General features: G+C 33.3%; 2 protein-coding genes across 2 annotated transcripts in view; one reads left to right on the top strand and one right to left on the bottom strand.

Moving 5' to 3' along the window:
• LOC112681680 (dynein heavy chain 12, axonemal-like) overlaps positions 1 to 4,731 on the top strand; it is a 31,509-nt gene extending 26,778 nt beyond the window's left edge. The window contains exons 48-53 of the mRNA XM_025551963.1: positions 3 to 182; positions 269 to 547; positions 639 to 875; positions 987 to 1,484; positions 3,094 to 3,323; positions 4,407 to 4,731. Of these exons, the coding sequence (XP_025407748.1) occupies positions 3 to 182; positions 269 to 547; positions 639 to 875; positions 987 to 1,484; positions 3,094 to 3,323; positions 4,407 to 4,665 (1,683 nt within the window). The 3' untranslated portion in view covers positions 4,666 to 4,731. The remainder of the gene's footprint in view (positions 1 to 2; positions 183 to 268; positions 548 to 638; positions 876 to 986; positions 1,485 to 3,093; positions 3,324 to 4,406) is intronic.
• A 60-nt stretch (positions 4,732 to 4,791) lies between these two features.
• On the bottom strand, positions 4,792 to 21,786 carry LOC112681657 (filamentous growth regulator 23-like). The gene is made up of 2 exons (XM_025551930.1): positions 21,454 to 21,786; positions 4,792 to 7,099 (listed from the first exon to the last, which is right to left on the bottom strand). Exons 1-2 carry the CDS (start codon positions 21,572 to 21,574, stop codon positions 4,821 to 4,823), a joined length of 2,400 nt encoding a protein of 799 aa, XP_025407715.1. The 5' UTR covers positions 21,575 to 21,786; the 3' UTR covers positions 4,792 to 4,820.
• Positions 21,787 to 22,591: the final 805 nt, after the last annotated feature.

The following is a 22,591-nucleotide window of genomic DNA, read 5'->3' as shown; positions in this document are numbered from 1 at the left end:
AGGGCCCTATAGCCGAGGTGGTGATCCGCGAAGCGCAAAAAACAGGCGCATGGGTGTGTTTGCAAAACTGTCATCTGGCCACCTCGTGGATGGGGCAGCTGGAAGAGATCTGCGATTCGTTCGACGTGTCCAATGTCCACAGCGAGTTCAGACTGTGGCTGACTAGCTATCCTTCGGACAAGGTACCGCGGGCGGAAAACAGAGTGCATTGCCCCGTGCACGCGTGTTTCGAATCGAAATCAAATAATTGAACGAAAACGTATTTCAGTTCCCAGTGTCCGTGCTCCAAAACGGCGTAAAGATGACCAACGAGTCCCCTACGGGATTGCAAGCCAACATACTCCGCAGCTATCAGTCGTATCCCGTGAGCGATCAAAACTTTTTTGAAGGGTGTCCTGGCAAAGAACAGGTGTTCACGAAGCTGTTGTACGGAATCACGTTTTTCCACGCGGTCGTGCAAGAACGAAGGAAGTTCGGGCACATCGGATGGAATATACCATACGAATTTAATGAGTCCGATTACCACATTTCTATTCAGCAGCTCCAAGCAAGTTTTCGCCTTAAAAAAAAAAAATAATATATACACATACGCTAGACATATAGTTGTTTGGTTTGGCTGACGAGTAAATTGTTTTCAGATGTACATCAACGAGTTCGACGACGTGCCGTTCGAGGCCTTCACGTATCTGACTGGAGAATGCAATTACGGCGGCAGGGTGACCGATAATTGGGACAGGCGGACGATGAACACGATATTGAACGTATTCTGTTGTCCACGCGTAGTGGACGACCCGTATTATTTATTTTGTGATGTTGACCGGAGATACGGTGTCCCGTTCCGTACAAATTACGACGATTTCATCAAACAAATTCGCGTAAGAAATTAAAAAAGGAAAAAAAACGGATCATAATGACCTGGCCAAATTACGGGTTTAAATCGTAAGGTGTTCATAGTTTATCGATGTATAATCGATGTATGATTGTAGGAGATTCCGACCACGGTCAGCCCGGAAGTGTTCGGCTTGCACGTGAACTCAGCAATCGCCCGTGATCTGCAGACGACGTCTCAGCTGTTCCATTCGTACCTGTCGGTAGTGGAGTCCGTCGGCGTCGCGGACGGTCACAAAACGTCGGAAGACCTGTTGGTGGCGATCGCGTCCGACATTCTGACAAGGCTCCCGGACGGTCTCGACGTGGAAGCGGCGGCGGCGAGGTACCCGGTCACGTACGCTGAGTCCATGAACGCGGTTCTCGTGCAGGAAATGGAACGTTTCAACGCTCTGCTGTCCATCATCCGTGAAAGTTTGCGGGACTTGATAAGGGCTATCAGAGGCGCTATCACTATGACGCCCGAACTGGAAACTATGGCTTTATCGTTATCCGCGGCTAAATACCCATCATTCTGGTCAAAGTTTTCTTATCCGAGTCTTAAGTTCTTAGGAGGGTATATAAGTGATTTTATCGAACGACTTAATTTCATGCAAGTAAGCCACGTTATGTGTACAGCTTAAACGATTATAACATTGTTTTAATAGGAAAAGATAAACAGAAACAAACCCAATTATTTCTTTAGATTTAACTTTATACGCATCTTACTGTAGTTATTCGTCGTAAAAAACCGTAATTTTTTTTATTATTCGAACGTTTAACCACTGACTCGCATACACTGTTAGTTAACGATTTAGTGACCTTTTAAAAATCATTATTCGTACGAAATATTGTATTTTAATGTTTAAAAAAAATATTACTATGATTTAAGAATATTAAAAAATATACAAATATGCATTGCGATATGAAATTCTTGAGATATAATGATTTTTGAAAAAAAATAATTTTTCGTTACGCACATGTTCAAAATGTTTAGTTTTTTTTATTATCTGACATTTTTTCAAAAATGCATACAAAGTTGTATTATAATTGTATTATAAAATGTTATCACTCGATATTTTTGACAAATATTTGTTGTTCTGGACAGTTATTATAAATGCCTACGGATTAATTTTTATTCAATTATTTACAAAAGAAACGTCATTCATTTGATACGAAATATAATAACATATCAATAATTACTTAAAACTTATAAATATTTAATAACATATTTATTCGACCTTCGTAAGATTATCGAACACCAATGTTAGAGCATTTAGAAAAAAAATAATACCGTTGTTTGTCCGTTTCACTGTTAGGACGAACGTGTATTATAGACGAAAGAAGATAAACATTTAGACGTTTACGAAACATTAACTTTCCTCTGGACGACATCGTTCAATGGTGGTTTCTAAAATAAATGCACGATGCATAAATTGTAGCCGACGGACGAGTAAAATATTTTTATATAGTTATACTGGCTTTTTTGTTTTCCGATTCAACTCAATCGATGGTACGATCGTTATCGGTTTGTTTCTCTTGTGCGTCTACTCGGATAAAACGAAAGGAACAACGACGTCTTTCGAGTAGTAATAATTTAAACGGCTTTCACGTCAAAATACCTCCAGTAAAACTAATTTTAAGAGAAAACAATGAATATTTTTAATGTAGATATTATACAACAACATATAAACAATAAATATAACAAGTATTCATAATATATACCGAATAAAAGTATTTTAAAGAGAAATCTAGAAATACGAGTATATTATGATTTTAATAATGAATTTTTCGAAAAATTAGAAATACTAATTTCTAGAGAGCCTAGTCCAAAAAAAAAAAAAAAAAAGAAAAATATATTAGAACTATGACGAAAGACTTTTACGTATTGTAGAGAACGGAACAAGAGCTACTCAGTATTTAAGAGGAATTGCAAAGTTAAAAACCGCATGAAGCGTGAGATAATTTTAAAAAATGTACAAAAAATATAATAATACATCATCTTTAATGAATAACAATTGTTGCGAGAACATTTTATTTTAATATATTTCTAATAAATAATAATAACAATAATCGAAAGTAAAATGTTTTTCGCAAAGATATTTTGTACCGGAGATATTTTGACGGGTCACCATTCGAACGTTGCGGTTGGTGTCGCATCGAACGTTTGTGTTGACGCGCGCCGACTTCCGTCCTCGTTCGTAACGTTAGGCCATTCGTTTTCAGACATGGCACGACAACGGCAAACCTGACGATTTTTGGCTCAGCGGATTCTTTGCCGCCCGATCGTTTCTCGCGGCCGCGCTGCAAAACTTCGCCCGCCGTCACGCGACACCCGTCGACCGGTTGCGTTTCGATTTCCAAGTGCAGCGACGCGACCGGGCCGACGCACCGCCCGAGAACGGAGTCTATTGTTACGGGCTGTTTTTGGACGGAGCTCGTTGGGACCGGTCCAGGTACGTGCCGCGCCTAACCCCGAACAAGTTTGTCGCGCGTTTCGTGGCGATCGCACCCGACGAACGGTCCGCCGAAAGATAATATTTTATTTTTCGCGCCCACCGAAGTTCTTTTTCTCTCTAATCTAATCCAACAGTGATCCGAAAACAACCTATAGTCGGCCCGAACTCGATGTTCTGCATCTTTGGGAATACCTGTTCGAACGAAGACGGTAGAAACGTTTCTTATAACACCCTAGGCGCACGAATGCGTAAGACTCGTTGCAAAATAGAATTAGGTATACCGGGGCTGATCGGTCCAGGTTAGGTTACTACTTGTACATGCTTTAGTACAATAAAATATAGGGCTGAGACGATGGGCCCTGTCGGACGTACGAGTCTTGGGGTTCTAGCTCTCCTTGCCCCATTCTTTCGCCGGCTCAAAGGTATACCCATAACGTAACGATCGAAGTAGACAAAGCGTAGCTTTTTTCATTGAAACTGTGATTTTTTTGTCAATGATCATCATGTACTTAAAGTTTAGTTTCCTACAACCAATATAATTAAATCGAAGATTTTATCAGTTTATTTATTTAAGATGAGATAAAAAGACAGTATAGCGTAGACCCGATTATGAAGTTATGACTAATATTAACCCCGTCCATAGTGTTAGAAATGCACAACGTTACAAATCATATGATAATAATTCTGTTTATATTATTATATGCATACAATATTAATTACATTTTTTATTAAGTTACACGCGACTATATCAACATTTTGATTATCGTTTCTAATGAAAACTTGAAGTTTGAAATTCCAGTGGGAAAGATACATTTTTTTATGCGCACATATTTGAATAGTTGAAAATTAAAAATAAACTATCGATAGCAAAATATAAATTGTTTTCTAAAAAAAAAAAACTATCTAAATCGGATCTTTTTACTAGGCCTGAATGTTTTACTCTTGAGATATGTTCTAAAGCAAAAGACCTAGACATTAGAATTCTGAGGAAATAAGAATTTTGGCCGGCTATGTTTTCATTTTTGAGCCACCGTATTCTGACCAAAATTTGTTATTTAATAAAGATCGTCTGGATTACAGAATGGTGTTGGACGAACAGTTGCCGAAAGTACTCACGGACGTGTTGCCGTTGGTGTGGTTCATACCTACGAAAAAAGACGATTTACACATAGGAAACAGGTATACGTGTCCGGTGTACAATACTTCTGAGAGAAGAGGAATATTGTCTACGACGGGCCACTCCACCAATTACGTATTACCGATATTTCTCGACACCGACGAGAATCCGTCTCATTGGATACACCGCGGCGTTGCTTTGCTATGTCAACTAGACGAATGAAAAATAGTAATCTTACTGTATGACATGTGGACAAACACGTTCAATAGATAGTATTCACATGATCGGGTGCGTTAAAAATAAAAAAATAAAATAAATAACAATTACATAAATAATTTTTTTTTTTTTTTTATTAAATATATTATTACAAAACCAAATCATATTTTATCAAAAGTTTTTAATGGACCTGTAGTGTTTTCCGTTCGTTCCTCGTTCCTTACATTTTTATTCGTGTCTCTAATCCACGGAAGTATGATGTACACTAATTTTTCTTGATTCGCATGTTTCGGAGTCACGAACCTGGTAATGCTATCTTTAGTCATCGACTGTTTCTCGATTTCTGGCCTCAGCAGCTTTATCAGCTTTTTCAATAGAAAATCGATTTGTTCTTCATTCAATTCTTTTTTGGGAGGAGTTTGAGTGTAGAGTTGACTGTACCAAAGGTCTGAACCTTTCAACGTCTGCGGAGTCAGTGAAGATGTTCCACTCGTATGCCGATCTTGGTCGTTTGCCGATGTTCTATACGTCGATTCACCAGATACTGTGGTAAACAAGGCTTTATTTTGAATTGAATTAAACAGTTTAGTAGACTTCATTATTGGTTTCAACGAGCTACTCGTTTCACTTGCAATAGCCGGGGGATAACGACCCATTTCGATATTCGTAAGCACGTCTGACTTTTCAGTGGAGGTTTGCGTTCGGCTTACAAGATTTTCGCTCGGTGTAATATTTAAACCTAATGGAAAATTATCTTTTTCAGTCTTTGCAGATGCATCGTGTTCATGTTTTTTTGAAATATCTAGCGACATTAATATGCTCACATTCTGAGCAACATTTTTCGAATTGTTCTGACCATTATTCTTAATCAATGGAGTTGTTCTAGTTTCGGTTTCTATCAACTTTGTGGTAGTGGTAATATTATGATTTAATGACTGTAATCTCTGAATTGATGTAGTGTCATTTATACTCGTTGGTGTGCTTTCGTTATATTTGTCGAACGGCTGCAAAAACGTAGGCTGTAGCGTAGTTAATGCCTCTGAGACTTGAAGCGACAGCAGAACATTGTTAGGCATTATTGAAGAGGTATAGGGAAGTATCTCTGAATTGGATGTTGGCGGTAGACGTGTTGATGAACTAATCGCATTCGATTGCTTGTAGTTGATACTTGCAGATTGCGTCGAAGAATAAATCGATCCCATTTGAACTGGACTTTCATGCAAGTCCTGGTGCTTAGTTGTTTTGACACTCCGTGTCATATCGTATGTAGAATTTGTTGTTGAACAGTCATTATTTTTACACTGCAGTGTGGTTGGAGCTGATGGCGTCATGGAATACAATAATGCGGAAAATATAGTTGTAGCCATTGGGGTTTGTGTCGTGTTATTTATTTTTGATGCGTTTTCCACGTTTATAACCGACGTGTCCGAAATATCCGTCGTTGTATCGACTGACTCTCGTGGTTCATTTGGTTGATAATCCTCTTCGGTTTTCGTGGATTCGTCTTCTGGATTATTCACGTATGAGCTTGTAGTTACAATCTCAGTGGTAGTTTCTAAGTCCTCCGAGGTCTTTATTAAATACGGTTCTTTTGTAACAGACTGCGAGGAAAGTAGCTTCATGGTACTGTTTAATTTGTCTGATGAACGGTATACGTTATCTGACGGAGTCTGTGAAACTGGGTCGCCAAACGCTTCGGATGTGCTTGGATTGTCCGATATCGTCATCGATACTGGCGTAGTGCTCATAGTAATGTCATTAGTCGACGACAGGAATTCGGCTTTCTGCGATTCGTTCATTTGGTGAGGTTCCGTTGACATCGTACTCGGAAGATTATTAATGTTATCAACCAATTTACCGTCCCTTGTAGCCGGTATCGGCTTTCCGTTTTCGTCGTATATCCCCTGATCGATTTGTGCGTGTTCAGCTGTCACGTGTTGCTGCCCAAAACCGTCAAGATCTTGAGCCTGGTCGTAGTCTTGGATTTCGTCTTGGATATTCGAAGGAACGTAATGTAATGGAACGTTTGTGGGACGTTTGATTTTCGGGTGACCATTGATCAGCGTTGAACTCATGATGTTCGGAACCTGCGTGTATTCGTACGGTAGTTGTGCGTGTACGGGTATAAAAACGCGATGGTGATATTCTTGTTGTGGATACGATACATGAGTAATGGGTATCAGATGCGTTGTCGGGCCGTATGGCAAAGGAATGTAACTGGAGTAAAAGGTCGGATGGTAATACGGGTTGAATATGATCGAATTGATGGGCAGAGGCGCGACGTTTTCATGGTTCAGCGCTGGTCCCGTGGCTGAAGAACTCGTTCGACTTTTTTTGGCGATGCGCTGTATGTTCGTCGGATTAGTGGCCGATTGAACGTTTTTATTGTACCTTTTAATCAACTGTTCTATCCATGCCCGAAGAACTTTTTCCTCGAACTCTGAAAATCAAACATTCAAGATATGAGCAATTGAATAAATAATATTTTTTTTTTTTTTGTAACAGTTTACGATGATAAATGAAAATATTTTCGTGCGAATTATCAAATCGTACCATTAACATATTTTATTTGCGGTTATACAATTAAAGTTATATAGACTGTATGAGAAACCAGAATTGGGTATTTATAAGTATACGTAGGTCCGATTCGTGAATATTTAAATGAGTATTTTAACTGCGGTAAGTTGTTTGGTAATCACTTATCAATACTTTGCATTAGAATATTTCACTACGTAAAAAAACAAACTGAATGCATGGAGAAAAACTTGGTAGTATAAGGTGATATAAACGATAAGTATAAAGTCTGTTGTTGGGAATTCAACCCGTTGAATATATACTGAACTAAGAGATGTGCTCTACTCATTAGTATTTACGAACAAAGAGGGTAAGATGTAATCTATAAAAGTCGTATGATCAGTAATATACAAGGTTGAACGGGTTTATGTTGTAATATGTGATGGTAATTGTCGATGGTAATTTTAATTAATTTACTAATTCATTTACCCATACAATTTACCAACACGTTTCAGATTACCATTTGACACTTGTAGCCTAAGTAAAGTATGTTATGTACAATTAAATTCATTGTTCTGAATAATTGAAAATATATATGAAAGTTTTTTTTTTATCAAAGACATAATCACCCAAAAGCGAATTTAAAAAAAATTGATTAGCTATTATCATATGGTTTCTTTTTATGAAAAAAGGTTTTGTTTTTTACATACAGTAGTGCATTTTTTAACTAGTTAACTAGGTGACACAAATGTTGCCTAGTGATTATGCTCTGTCGACAGTATTTTAAAAGATTGGGCGAAATAATGCGAAACAAATGTGTAATACTATAATTGTACTATGGTGTTGTATATTAACTATTTTGAGAAAAACATTTTTTGTTGCCCAGTAAAAATTCCTTATAAAATGCACTGATATACAGCAATGTACCGTTAATCAAACAAAAAATTGTGAAACTATATGAATACCAAATTCTTTGTACACATCCGCAGGGAACCTTACATTAATGCTCAACGTTATGAAATATGATAAATAAGACTAGGTCAAAAGGCGTATTTAAAAAGTTTTTTTTATTCTCAATTTCGTTCTACATCATTTTCAATCGAACGGGAATAAGTCTTAAGTCAAGGTCGTAGCTATTTCAGTAAATATTTTTCCGGAGGGTGGGTGAAGGTTTGATTACTAAACTGGTATATTTTTTATCATTTTCTGTCAAATTTTTTTTTAAAAAAAAATACTTAGCCCGCGTATGTATCAGAGAATTTAAATATACACGTGTAGAAAATAAATAAATTCAAATAAATATGTCATCACATAATGTCAGTTGAAATTATGAATTTTAATTTGACTATTCAATGGAATATGGTGTTAAATATTCTTTTAGAAATATTTAAATATATATGATAACTATAGGAGGTATAACTATTTTTTTAAAATAAGAAATGTTATGAAATCTATTATTTCTTATGAAATTGGTAGACAATAAAAAAAGGTTACTAGTTGAATTAGACTCTTCGAGCAAGTGTATTACTGAGGTAAGTTGTAAGTTTATATTCAAAAACAATATATTGCTAGTTTAAAAAAAAAAATATTATCTAATGTTATAATTTCCAAGGAGGTCAACAGTGCAGCACAAAATTAGCTTAATCTAAAATTATTCCCCTGTAACTCCATAGTTCTTATCGAAACTTTAAATTGTTATAAATAATAAACTATGTAAATCAATATTCGACAATTGAATAATGATATTCTATCGTTTTCAGAAAAACATTCTAGCTTCGGAACGTGAATAAGCAATAATATCACACAAAATTTAACAAATTTAAATTTCTTTATACCTAATTATAATAATAAATATTGACTGTGAAAATTAGCTAGTCAAGTATTTTAAATGAATCACTCGACATAATGCTATACATAAATAAATATTAATTTGTGTATGTGTATATTAATAAAAAAGAGTGAAATTACGTGTAAAGTGGGTTAATATATTAGAAATTTGATTCGTTTTCAAAGCGTAATATTCAGAATATGATGTTTAAAAAGGCTGACTAATAACTTATGTTTTTTCAGTTATTGAATTTATTATGATTTATTATGATTTTATTTACTTTTATCATTTTCATTCAAATAAAAATCTAATTTTTTTTTTTTAATTAAGTATTTTAAGTCAGATAAGTAAACATTACGATTGAATGGTTTTATTAGAATTCCATACGTGTTGCAACTCAATTTTTAATCTTATTTCATTACTTGCATATATTAGTTATACGAACATTCTTTTAGTACTACTGGGAATGTCGATATAAGATGTAATATTAACTGAAGAAAATAATTCGTTACATAGAATTCATCACTGTCCCTTATTTTACTTAGATTTTTAATCATATGAAGTTATTGAACTACATATGTAATGGGTATTTTTAAAATTTAAACATTTTAATGGTATTGAAAATGAAACAAATATTATATAGTGTACATACATATTTAAAACCTTCATATATTCAACCGTTATTGTGAAAAGGTAAACATAATTTCAATGACAAAATATTATTATCTTTATGATACATTTGTTCAAATCATTGTATTTATATACGTTACATTTTTTTTTCAGTATGGTATATATTCGATTTAATTATAATTAAAATCGTTTTCAAAAAGTAATTAATTTTTATCCATTCAATTAATGTCAAACATCATCTGCATGGTTTTTTATTTAATATTATTAAAAATAGTGATTATACATTTCTGATTAAGTGTATCTAAACGTTTTCAGAGACGCAAAATATTTCTACCGTAAAAATCCTATTAAAGTGCATGTAAAATGAATTTGTATTGTGAAATTTACAAATATATATCAACTATATTTTTCAAAAAAATTATTTAATTTTACTGTAAAAAAAGTAGTCTCAGTCATTGTCAATAAATACTGTTAGAACTATTCGGTAGATAAGTTTTGGATCTCAAATAGTAAGGAACAATTAAAAACGTATTTTTAAATAGTGAATTCACCGCTGTCAATCGTGCCGGACATACTACGTTTGCAAATACTAAAGAATTTGGTTGATTAGGTTTTTCAATCAACTCAGACATTGATTGATTAAAAAACTATACAAATATTTTAAATATTTCATTATTCATCATATTCTATTTATTTCAAATGATTACAGATCTTATCATGTTTCCTGCATTAATATTCTAAGTCATTTGGCCATTTAAAATGTTATCTTAAGTACCTTAAAAGTGATCGTAAGGCGTGTAGTGTAAACTAGTTAATTTCATTATTTGTAATTACCGAATTGATATTTAGATATGAATCGATAAAAATAGCAGTCGTTGAATGAAATATCAAATTTTCTAACGATTTCCGATCACCTACTGATTAATTGATTATGTTTTTGCACAATATCATCGGACACAAACTTTGGTTTTATTAAAACCATGATTGACGACGAATCGAATTTATACAAAATCGTACAAATTATATAGTGCTAAACGAGGTAACAAATCTGGTATGCCAACATTAACGTTTTATTTCTTTGATTCGATAAATAATTGACTTCTTAGGCCAATCGAATTTAAAATCCATTATTATTATCGACACGGACGAGTAGGAACTTACTTTTCTTTGTCGGACCCCATTGTAAACCGATTATCTTCAGGGTTAGCTTAATTGAATTGTATACTGCTTAATAAAATGTTAACACAAAGAAATGCTTCTTGATTTTTTTTTTTTTGCACGTTAATGTAGTAACTCTGAGAAATAATTAATTTTAAACTTCTTAGCACGAGAAGTTTACTAATGAAATATATTTATTTTATTTTATTATTCTTTCGTAAACGTCATGTAAAATGTCTTGTTGTTATTTCTACAGACTAGAATTTCCAATGCATAAATACAATTTTTATGTCTGTACGAAGGACACGTTTGTCAAGTTTTCCATGTTCCTAGACTAATTAATTCGATCGACGAAAAATTCTTCGTTGCAATTATAACGTTTATTATCGAACTTGTGAAACTATACCAGTGACCAAAAATGCAAATATAGATATATTTGGTTAGTATGTCCGTTAATAATTTTCTACGCATATATTATATAATAATATTGTACAAAGTTTATCCATGATCCACTTGCTTTCAAAATTTGATATTTTAGTATTTTGTTCTACTATTATTTAGATAATTACACCCAAATGTAATTTGTTAATTGATATTATACACAAATTATTTGAGTTGGCATTAATATCATTTTTACTCAATTAGTTGTTGGTATTTATACATCACTGTATATGATATTGACATGAGCGAAACCCCTAAAAGAACTGATGGCCACAGTGAGTGGTGTAATCTTTATTAATTAGAGTATAGTTGTAGATGAACAGGATTAATCATTTTTTGCATATTGTGAATAAAAAAAAAAAAATTTAACTATATTCTTATGAAATAAAGATAATATTACCACAGGATGCGCAGTAAATTTTACCGTCAGAACTGCGGGCAATAAACATAAAAGTTATTGTTATTATTATAGATACGCTTACATAAAATAGTAGTTAAGAAAAAATGGAATAAATAGATTACGTACTGCGTTTATTATTTATTATTTATTGTCGACGGTTGACGATTTTCCACATGGATATTTCATACGAGAATGATTTGAAAATAATAATATGAAGAGTAAAAATTACTAAAGCATCGATTATAGAATGAATTACACTCTATAATTAATGATTAAAGTTAAGGCGCGATTTTCTCTTAATTACACCCTGAAAATGTTACGCTTTTTTCACAACAATATCGAATGCACAAACGCAACGTTTAATTGATATCTATCGATTATGGAGAACTAAATTGCTCAATGTTGTCATGATCACGAAAATCTATCTGATAAGTTTAAGGAACTTCTGCACAGGGATTTATCTAAAACCGCGTCCAGACTAGACGACCAAGGGTACCGAAGGTACATGTGACGACCTTATTCGGTGATGTTGGTTTATGTGTAGACAGCGTGATAGAACGAACGACAACGGCGAATGTGCCTTCGGTTGCCTTCGCTCGGGGAGCGGTACATCAAAGGAATTCGTTATCAGTTTAGACACGACTTGTTGATATTTTGGTCTTCATCAACATGTGGTCCGATCGGATATATAAAATAAATTGTGTGGCGTTCGCAGTTTAAACCAGCGAAGGCTTCCAAACGCGGACTAACGATGAATTCGGAATGCTATGAGTTTAGACGGTATGCCAATATTTTCACATCTAAACACAGCCAACGCCGAATGTGGAGACATTGGCGTTCGGTTGTCTTGGTCGTGCAGTCTGGACGCAGCTTAAGACTAGTGGGTAAATGCGATTTCCAAAAACCTGTAGTATAAGTAATTGAATACTCGTAAATTGAAATTAGTGCTGGTACATTATTATAAATGGTCACCGTACGATAATGCTACATGGCAATAGTAAAAACAGGATAAAGTGATACTTTCACGCCCAAGACACGATTTTACTTGTATCAGTACATTTTTAATAATAATACTCTGTATATAGTTAAAAAAAAAAACTACATAAATTCTCTATAAGATTTACAAGGAACTGATAGTAAAAATAGTAGTAAAAATATTTTTAGTTAGTAAATTATTTCTTATCAAAAAATCCCAATATTGATATGTTTGATATTATCATTTAAAAATAATGTCAACAACAATAGTTAAAAATATTATCCAACCGATGCACTAAGTGAGTATAGAAAAATGTACACCTGTTATCAAGACTAATTTAGAGGTTTTTGTACATTTCAGAGTACGGTGAAATTAAGAATGTGTTTTTTTTACCAAAAAGTAGTTGACATAAGAACACCTCATCAAAACAGTTTAACAACTGTTATTTTTATTTTAATACTTGATGAAGCGACAACCTTTAGTGGCTCGTCTGTCAGCACGAATATTAAGAAGTAAGAAATAAAAATCTTAAGAAAATTGTGTCTAAGAAATTTATTTGTACTTTAAAATATTAAGAACGAAAAAAGAAATGATAAGGTTTGTAATATCTGATATTTTTCATTTTATAATAAGGCTTTCGATTCACTTCCTGTTTTTTTGAACAAGTAAAAATTTGTTCCGGATTGGTTCCGGTTCCCAATATTTTAAGGGTTTTTGGGTTCCAGTACCGGTTCTTTTCGGTTTGGTTCCAGTTCTTGATCAAAGGTGAAATTTCTACTCGCAATGTTTTTCTTATTTTAATAGTATTTTTTAAAATTTTTTGTTCATAATTTTGTTATTTTTAATGCATGTTTACACATAGTTAATTTATCGTATTCTCTAAATATGGTTTATTAATTTGTTTATTTTAATAGGCATCAAATTTTTTAGTTTTTATTTATTTTTTTTTATAAAATTGGTACACAATAAAATAATATATTTATGAAAAAAATTCAAGAAGTTACAGGTCACATTTCAAGATAAATCATACGGTAAAATATATTATTGGATAACTTGTGGAGACTATGCGATTGTTTTAGGGTGTTTAATTACTAGTCCTAATCATAGGTATCAGTAATTCAGAATGCTTAGTGTACGTGTCTATATTTCTAATCGATAACTAATAAAGAGTATAATTTCATGAATAACAGAATTAAACGACTTTCAGACTTGATTATATTTTGTTAACATGTCATTTTAAAACATATTTATATCCGTTATTTTTACTAAAAAGTTGACCGTGGTTATATAAAATAAATAATAAAACGCTTAACGTATAGTTATGGATTGTAATTATGAATGTTTAGACTCAAGTAATCATAATATAATAAGAAGAATCCATAATTTATGCGCATTACAAATTAAAAATTAAAATAAAACATCAGTAAATATCAATCTTAACGTAAATATTTTAATTAAAATTTTGCTTTGTATTTGTCGAGTTTGAATAACAATTTTTTTCGGTTAATATTCGTTTGCTAAAAAGAATTTAATTAATTTTTTTCCAATATTCATTATTTGCTCGATAAAAACTACATGAAGTATGATACCTGGGAGTAAGTGAAGAATTTCCATAACATTTACATTCAATTTACATTTAATAATTGTTTTTGTTTTTAATTTTTTTTTTTTTTTTTTTGTTCTTTGTCAAAACTTTATGACAGGTGACAGAAATGGGTCCTTCATCGATTTCTTTGGGGACGAATACCGGGTTAAAATATCGCTCAAACGTTTTGCTTTTACCGTAAAATATGTATACTCGTATACGACAATATCAAATATAACCAAGTGCAAGTAATAACAGTGTTACGAAATAGTGTGTAACAATAATTTTACATCAACGGTAAACGTCCGAATAACTATAACTGTTTAATGCGCACGTAATGCCCAAACTGCAGGTAAATAGAATCTCGGCATTTCCAAAATAGACGACAGAACTGGCGGTACTGTTTTCGGGCGATCTGGTATTTGGGTTTTCGATCGCTTACGCGATTATCGTTGAACGTTGCGATTTCACGCGGCTGATAAAACGACGAAAAGTAATTCATCCCGCCAACCCTACGCGGATCCGCTTGTCTCCTATCGTCCGCTACCTCTTCCTCCACCACCGCCGGCACAATCATCCTTTTGCACTCCGGTTCCCGCGTGTGATATTCTATTTTACATTCAATCTCATCGCTTATACCCTCCATTAGCCACCTTAAACATTCGACCGGGATTATAAACGCGATGCGTGCCCCTAATACATTCATGCAATTTCCTACCGGAACCCCAATCAGTCATCGTCTGACGTTCCCTTCCTCACGAGATTTCCACCCTCCCCCTCACCTAACCACCGCCACGAAAAATAAATATATATATATATAAAAAATTAAAATAAATCGTTACTACTATATTATGCTGCCTGCACGTACACAATTTACTACCGGAAAAAAAAGCGATGCTATTCAAACGTCATTTCTGAGCTGTGAGCGATGCACGTGATACATCCATGTATTTGCCGTTACGGTGTACGGTATACGGGCTACGGCGCGAGTGCTGCCGAACACCCGAAGAGCGAAGGGACGGCAAAACGCGGGGTCTCGCGCCAACGCGAAATATCCAGGACAGCTATACCGTGTTCCGCTGTCTCCTCGGCTCGTGGCAACCCGTCCGACCGTTTTTTTCGGTGTTCGATTTCGCATTTTTCAACCCATATTATAATTTTTTTAACGATTTATCAACAGCCGTCCGTCGTGTTCTATTATTTGCCAATACCACGAGACGCGTACGAAACGCGTCGGCCGCGTTACGATATAGTTACGATAAGTGTAACTGTTTATTGTTTATCCGATTTGTTTTTTCACGCCTATAAAAATATCATCACAGTTTCGGTTCGGTAATGGTAAAGTTATTTTCAACAGTTTTTCTCCTCACATCGATCGCGGAAACTTCACTAGCAACCTCAAAATATTGCAGTCATATTCCTATTGGCAATTTTTTAAGCCCTAAATCACTACAAAACTCATTGTAGTCTAATAGCAGTGTCTCGATATCGTTTCTTTTAACATGACTCTTACCTTAGCGTATGCAAATATACTGTGTTGCGTGCCGTAACAACGGTTTAAGATTTAACCAAACAGGGATCACGTTTCCGCAATCATTAAACAAGACGAAAATCATTTCTGAACACACATTAACCCTTTATACCATTCCTAGATTGAAGTAGGAGTGATAATAATATATTGCCTTATATATACGTATAAGATCGTCTGGTCATTAGAAAGTATAACTGCGTACACGTGTAGTTTTAATCAGTTATTTGTTTTAACATAACCCAACTGGAAATACACACAAAACTAATTCATTGTTTGACTAAGTCATTGAACATTTTGAACTGCTGTAAGTTCGAGTATCGAATAATCAAGATAATAAAATATACCGGTTATCTATACATTCCATGGTGTGTAGTTAATACGATTATAAATTAAAAAAAAAGGATTAAAAGAAAAAAAACATTAATACAATTTAAACTATTGTGTTGATAAACTTAAGTTTATACGAGTATTGTGTAATGTTCACAAATGCCTCTTAAAAGTTATTTTTGACTGTGAACTTCTTTGTTTCAAAAGTTAGTCTCCAGCATTTAAAGCTGAAAAGGTGCACTTAACACGAGCAAGCTAGAAGGAATCGCAGTGTTACTTTTTAATACATTTTTTCTAGAGTGAATAGAAAAAAGTGTTAATATTTTCATTCGGAGAAAATAAGATTGTAATTTATTTTCTTTTAATCTCATATAAGGATCTATAAATACATTATAATTAAATAAATTTGTTTTCTTTTAAAATTTTTTAGATTCATTAATATCACTATAATACGAGTACCTAGAGTCAGTCAAATGCTGTCTTAACTTTTTATTTATTATAGAAACCATATTTGAACTGTTTTTTATATATTTTCGAACTATTTTCATATATTATCACATCAAAACCATCAAAATGTTTTAAAAATAATATACATTTTTATAATTAACTAATCTTTTTAAGCTACTTTTTATTTTATTTTTTTTTGTGCAAGAAACGAATACCACTTATTTCAGAATTACGAATGATAGTACGTCTTCAACTTATAGAGCTATATTTAGTGCCCGGAAATTCCACGGAAGGTCGTTATCAGCGATGAGTATACTTGTACGTCGTTTAGTAATAATCAAGGACATTTGTAAAAATATCGTTTTAATTACTTGTATTAACTATTAGTATATTATGCAAAACACCCGATAGATCAGTTGTGCAATGGACGTATAAATAATTACTCGAAGGAAGAAAATTGGATTGTATGGTTAATGAAACAATCATGTTGATACAGTAATAATTAAGTGATGTTTAAGTCGGTTGTCGAGTGAATTCACGTTATGCTGGATTCGGGACGTGCGTAACGCCAGCACCGCCCATTAGGAAAATTTGATTTTTTATACTATCAATAATTAGCACATTATTAGCATGAATTTGCATGACCAATTTCGCAATTTGCATGTCATCCATTTCTCCGGAATCGCAAAAATTAATAGGTGGTGCTGGAGAAACATTTCGCCAGCACCACCCAATCGCATAAATGGAATTTTTTATATTTTTTTATAGCCATTTTTTAGCATGCAATTAGCATAAGTTTGCACGACTATCACCGAAATTCGCTCGATCGTTATTTCCGTGCAATATCGTATCAAAGAATTTGTGCGTTTCGCCAGCACCACCCAAAATCGAAATTTTATATATTATGTTAAATTTGAATGCAATGATAAGTATCATTGTATACGAAAAACGACTCTGAACGAAGATGATTTATCAGTCTAGAGTATATTATATTTAAATATTGCTAAATATTTAATTTTATTTCATAGTAATTTATTTTTCAATTAGGATGGGTTGGGTGTTGAATACGGCATGGTTAATCAAATGTTTCCAATAATATTGCATGTGGTTATTATATTTCCTTATATTATCACAAGTGTACTAGTATTATAGAGTAACTATAGAGGAAAAGTATATTTCTATATAATTACAACAAAAATCAAAATTCCATTGATAGTAAATCCTTATTTTACGCGTGAATTTTTGATTTCGTGAAAGATTAAACACTCGTAAAATTTTTTAAAAAAAATATATTCCTCAATCGTTTTTATAATTACTCTAAGCTTAACTTATGGAAAATTTTGTATTAAATTTTCAATTCTTAGATTTTAATAAAAAAAAATTTAAAAATGTTTAACTACAGAATTGCATATTTTCGCGATTTTGACATATTTCGTAAAAATTTGAACTTTAAGCGTTTATAAAAATAAAATTGTGACTTACACTTTTTGTTTTTTTTTTATATCTGATAAAGAAAACTTATAAGGCACTTTGTATTAAATTTTCAAGATTTTTTGGCGGCCAAATTTTTTTAATCCATATTTAAAAATAAAATACTTAAAAAAAAATCGATAATTTAAATTGTCAATAATAAATTGTCTCAAAAAAAATCAAAATACTTTGAAAGTTTAACTGCCTATAGACAACGCTAATATAAATATTTGGTGAACATTTCAAATATTTAAACTTATTATTTTTTGAGTTAGAGTAAAATAAAATAATCATTTTTATCGAAAACTGGGTTTGCATAAAAATTTCCTTTTTTCCGTTACTTTTTTAGGATTTTTCCTGAAGTTTTTGAAAATGATGGGAGATTTTCTTATTTCGACCACTATAATACATAAAATTTTCTATTTAAGAAAATATAAAGCTATTCTGTATTTTTTAATAATAATATACTCAATACAATTTACAAAAAAGTGTTCATTCGTTATAAACAGTTGTTATTATTACTTAATAATAAATCATTTTGTAAAACTTTATAACCAAAATAACTTGATTATTAGGTACTTGAAATTAATTTTACATAAATCCTTGGATCATTATTAACTAATTTTTAAAGTTTTTCATTTTTCTCAACTATGATCATTATATGGATTATTTCAAATCATCAGAACCAATAATATAATTAGCAATATATTCTTATTGAATATTTTAAATAATATAATGAATAATCATACATCTACAACATATTTTTTAGATGTATTCAGAAATAGATAAAAAAATGTGAAATGATAACAATTTTTAATATAAAAATAATTTTATATTCAAATAAGTATTATTATATTGGAGTATTTATTAACTTTAAATATTCTATTGATACGAGTATTATAGTATTAATATAGAATTGTATTTTTGTTAAAACATGAGTCACTCATTTGTTTATCAGAAACCCTTTATTTTTTAATACTTCTGACTGAGGTGTCATAGTAATTAAATTGATCATTAGAAATGTAGGATACCAATTTATTTTTTAATATATTAAATTATAAATAATAATATTTGAAACGGTTTATTGACATTCTAAAAGTCAACTCGTAAAGCTTTATTGTTATAGAATATTTTACATATAAGATTGTATAATAAATAATATTCAATAATCTTTATTTTTTATCGTTATTTTTTCAGTGCAACATTTCATATTTTTGAGTAACACTTTTAGGAGGAAGTGTTCATAGATCAAACGAAGAAAAAAAAATATTGTAAAACCAAAATGATAGTACCTAGTAGGGCCTGAGAGAAAAAAACCAACAAAGCGTTGACAGTGTCTTTACACAATTTTTAAATTGGATTAGTTTAAACTAATAGTATAATCACTAAAATATTATAGTAAAAATCTTAAAATATTGAAGAACAAAAAAGCTCATAAGAAAGAAATTCGTAAAATTTTAATTTGGGGCGGTACTGGCGAAACGCGCAAATTCTTTGATACGATATTGCACGGAAACAACGATCCAGCGAATTTCGGTGATAGTCATGCAAATGCATGCTAATTGCGTGCTAAACGATGGCGTAGTTGAATTTTAGGAATTCGTAAAATTTCGATTTTGGACGGTGCTGGTAAAACGAGCAAATTCTTTGACACGTTATTACACGGAAACAACGATCGAGGGAATTTCGGCGATAGTCGTGCAAATTCATGCTAATTGCTTGCTAAATAATGGCTATGAAAAAATATGAAAAATTCCATTTTTGCGATTGGGTGCTACTGGCGAAATGTTTCTCCTGCGCCACCCATTAATTTTTGCGATTCCGGAGAAATGGATGACATGCAAATTGCGAAATTGGTCATGGAAATTCATGCCAATAACGTGCTAATTATTGATATTATAAAAAATCAAATTTTCCTAATGGGCGGTGCTGGCGTAACACACGTGGATTCGGGTTGTAGGTAACGGCAAACTAAATAAAATTGATAATCAAATATGTGATAGTTTTTATTGAGTAAGTTATGTGTCTTTATATCCACATGTATTTGAGAGTTTTGTTATTACAGTATACTATCGATTGTCTACGAAATATGGTGGTGTGGCATCCACGGATATTCCGATATATTAAAATTGAAAAGAAAATTAAATAATTATAAATATGAGTATTAAAAGTGTATTATTATATTAAAAAAAAAAAAAAATTAATGTTATATAATATTTAAGAAAAATGAAATAAGAACACTTTATATTTTTGCTTAAAAATCCATTTAATATGACCAAGGCCGTACCTAGAAATTTTTTTCGACAGGGGTTCAAAACATGTATATTGTAATTTTATTGAATTCATATTTTAACTTTTGATAATTTGTTAAAAATAAGACAGAAAAAGATTTAATCTTCTTTTATTAAAATTAATATTATATTTTCATATGATATTATGATATAAAACTAAGAGCAGACAATGATTAATTGGAGCTTAAGTCATTTTTGACTGAAAATACTTATGTTGGTATTAAAAATAAATAATTATTTTAAACATTCGTAAAATATTGAAGAAATTGCGGGGGGGGAGGAGTCTAGACACCCTGCCCTCCAGATACGGCCTTGAATATGACGTATCGTATGTAAACCGTTTATATTTCGAGAAAAACATTACTAACAACTAACCTCATCATAACGATACATGTAATTGTGTAAAGAAAAATAATTTTTTTCATTATACATATGTACATGGTTCGTTTTGTAGAAGACCGCGGATAATGGAAAGTACACTGTATTTAATTTTACGTAAGCTCGTGGCCGATGATCCACGGGTTGGTGATAACACGACAAAATAATGCACGTCGGTGCCGGTGATCTGAACCATTTAAATCATCGTGTGTAAAAATCAAAAAAAACTAGTCAGTTTCGATCAGAACAGACGACCGGATCCAAAGACGACCGGAAAACGCGGTAAGGACACGGAACAACTCCATTTAAGCAGAAAATATCCACGGAACCGTGCGATTCTCCGTGTCTCGCGTTCTTTGAGAATTTCCAAAGATTATCCGTAACGCGTGTCAATGAAGAGATACTATCGTGCAATCGAGAGACCGCGATGACCGGCAGAAACTCGATTCGAACGCTGACCAAGTATTGCTGCGGAGTTTATTCGATTTCGTGCGGCAGTTTCTGTAGGGATGTTCGCGGAGATTCCGTCCACTGTTTTCAACGTCTCTTTGAACGGGATCGAGCTCGGTCTCGGACTTGGATTGCACGCGCGCGAGTCCGAACGATCACTGGACACATCCGTTTGTGGTCTGGATTTTTTTTTTTACGCGCGGGAACAAGATACGCGTCGCGTGAAGTAGATCCGTTGGATCGCGTACATCGGCGACTGTCTAAGAAATGCTCACGATCCAGACGTGAAACAGTGTACAAGGATGTTTAAGGACATTTAAATGGTACTCGATTTGACCGGATGACGCGATATTGCGCCTAGTGCTTACCGTGCGCGCCATCGTCGTCGTCGTCGTCATCGCCCTCATCTTGTCGTTCGGTCGCGACCGTCAGCAACAGGGCGCAGAACAGCAGCGCGACGCTCAAAAACGTCCACGACGATCTTCTCATGTCCGATCGGGTTCGATGTCGACCATTTACGATGGAAGTGCAGAAAAATAGTCGTTTTTCGATAACGCGTTCCAAAACGTTCCACGTCGGGGAATACTTGTGTTTGTTTTCCAACGAGCGATCAAACCTATTCAATATTTATCAACTACGCGTACATTTATCGCGTCGTCTTGCCACGTCGGTACACGCACTAACGGAGCACCGTGGACGAGTGCAATTATAATATCGATGTCCGTCCGTCCGTACGCGCGTTGCTGCGGTGTACAAAAACTCGTGTTGTGTCTACGCGTCAGCGTTTTAATAGAATTCTACTCCGTCAGCTATATTTTTTTTTCGTATAGCAGGTAGTTCATTTTTTTTCCTTTAAAACGTACGTATTCATTTTCCTTTCAAACGCACTCGCGCACGCACACGAATATCGGTGGAACGTAAAATCCGAACGTATTTGCAATTTTTACTGTACATATATTAGTGAGCGTTGCGTTTTTCCGAATACGATACAACCGTGTCCCACTTGTTCTTGTTCCACGATGTACTTTAACAACCTGTAGTGTTGGATATATGCCAGCCAACTTTACGGCGGCCAACACTTCATACTTCAATTTGCCACTAACGTGCCTACACTTAAAACGTTTAAAATTATTCGTATTTCCATTAGCGGTTGTTCGTCATTCTCGCGGAAAGCGCGACTAGTAACATCACTTCCCAATAATAACTTTGTACGACTTATAAATATTTAATTTTCGCAGCACTAGGTGTGCAGATTAACGGACGGTAATTATTTGCTCTGAAAAGGAAAAGACTAAAAATTTGTCGATCTTTTTTTTTTTTTATTATTACATATTTTCGAATTATTTTCTCTTTCTTGTTTCACCATCCGCAGATGAAGAGAAACGTGCACGTTGATTATAGACACCGGTCGTGTCGCGAGGAAAAACAGTTATTAAACAAATCATCGCAGCAGTAGAGTCACGTATATTATTATTTTGTTGCTCCTCGTCGACGGACGGGGAACGA

The sequence above is a fragment of the Sipha flava genome, unplaced genomic scaffold, assembly GCF_003268045.1.
Source record: "Sipha flava isolate LNK unplaced genomic scaffold, YSA_version1 194_pilon_pilon, whole genome shotgun sequence".
Classification (NCBI taxonomy): Eukaryota; Metazoa; Arthropoda; class Insecta; order Hemiptera; family Aphididae; genus Sipha; species Sipha flava.
The sequence above is the reverse complement of the archived record's forward strand: the minus strand, read 5'-3'. Positions and strand labels throughout refer to the sequence as shown.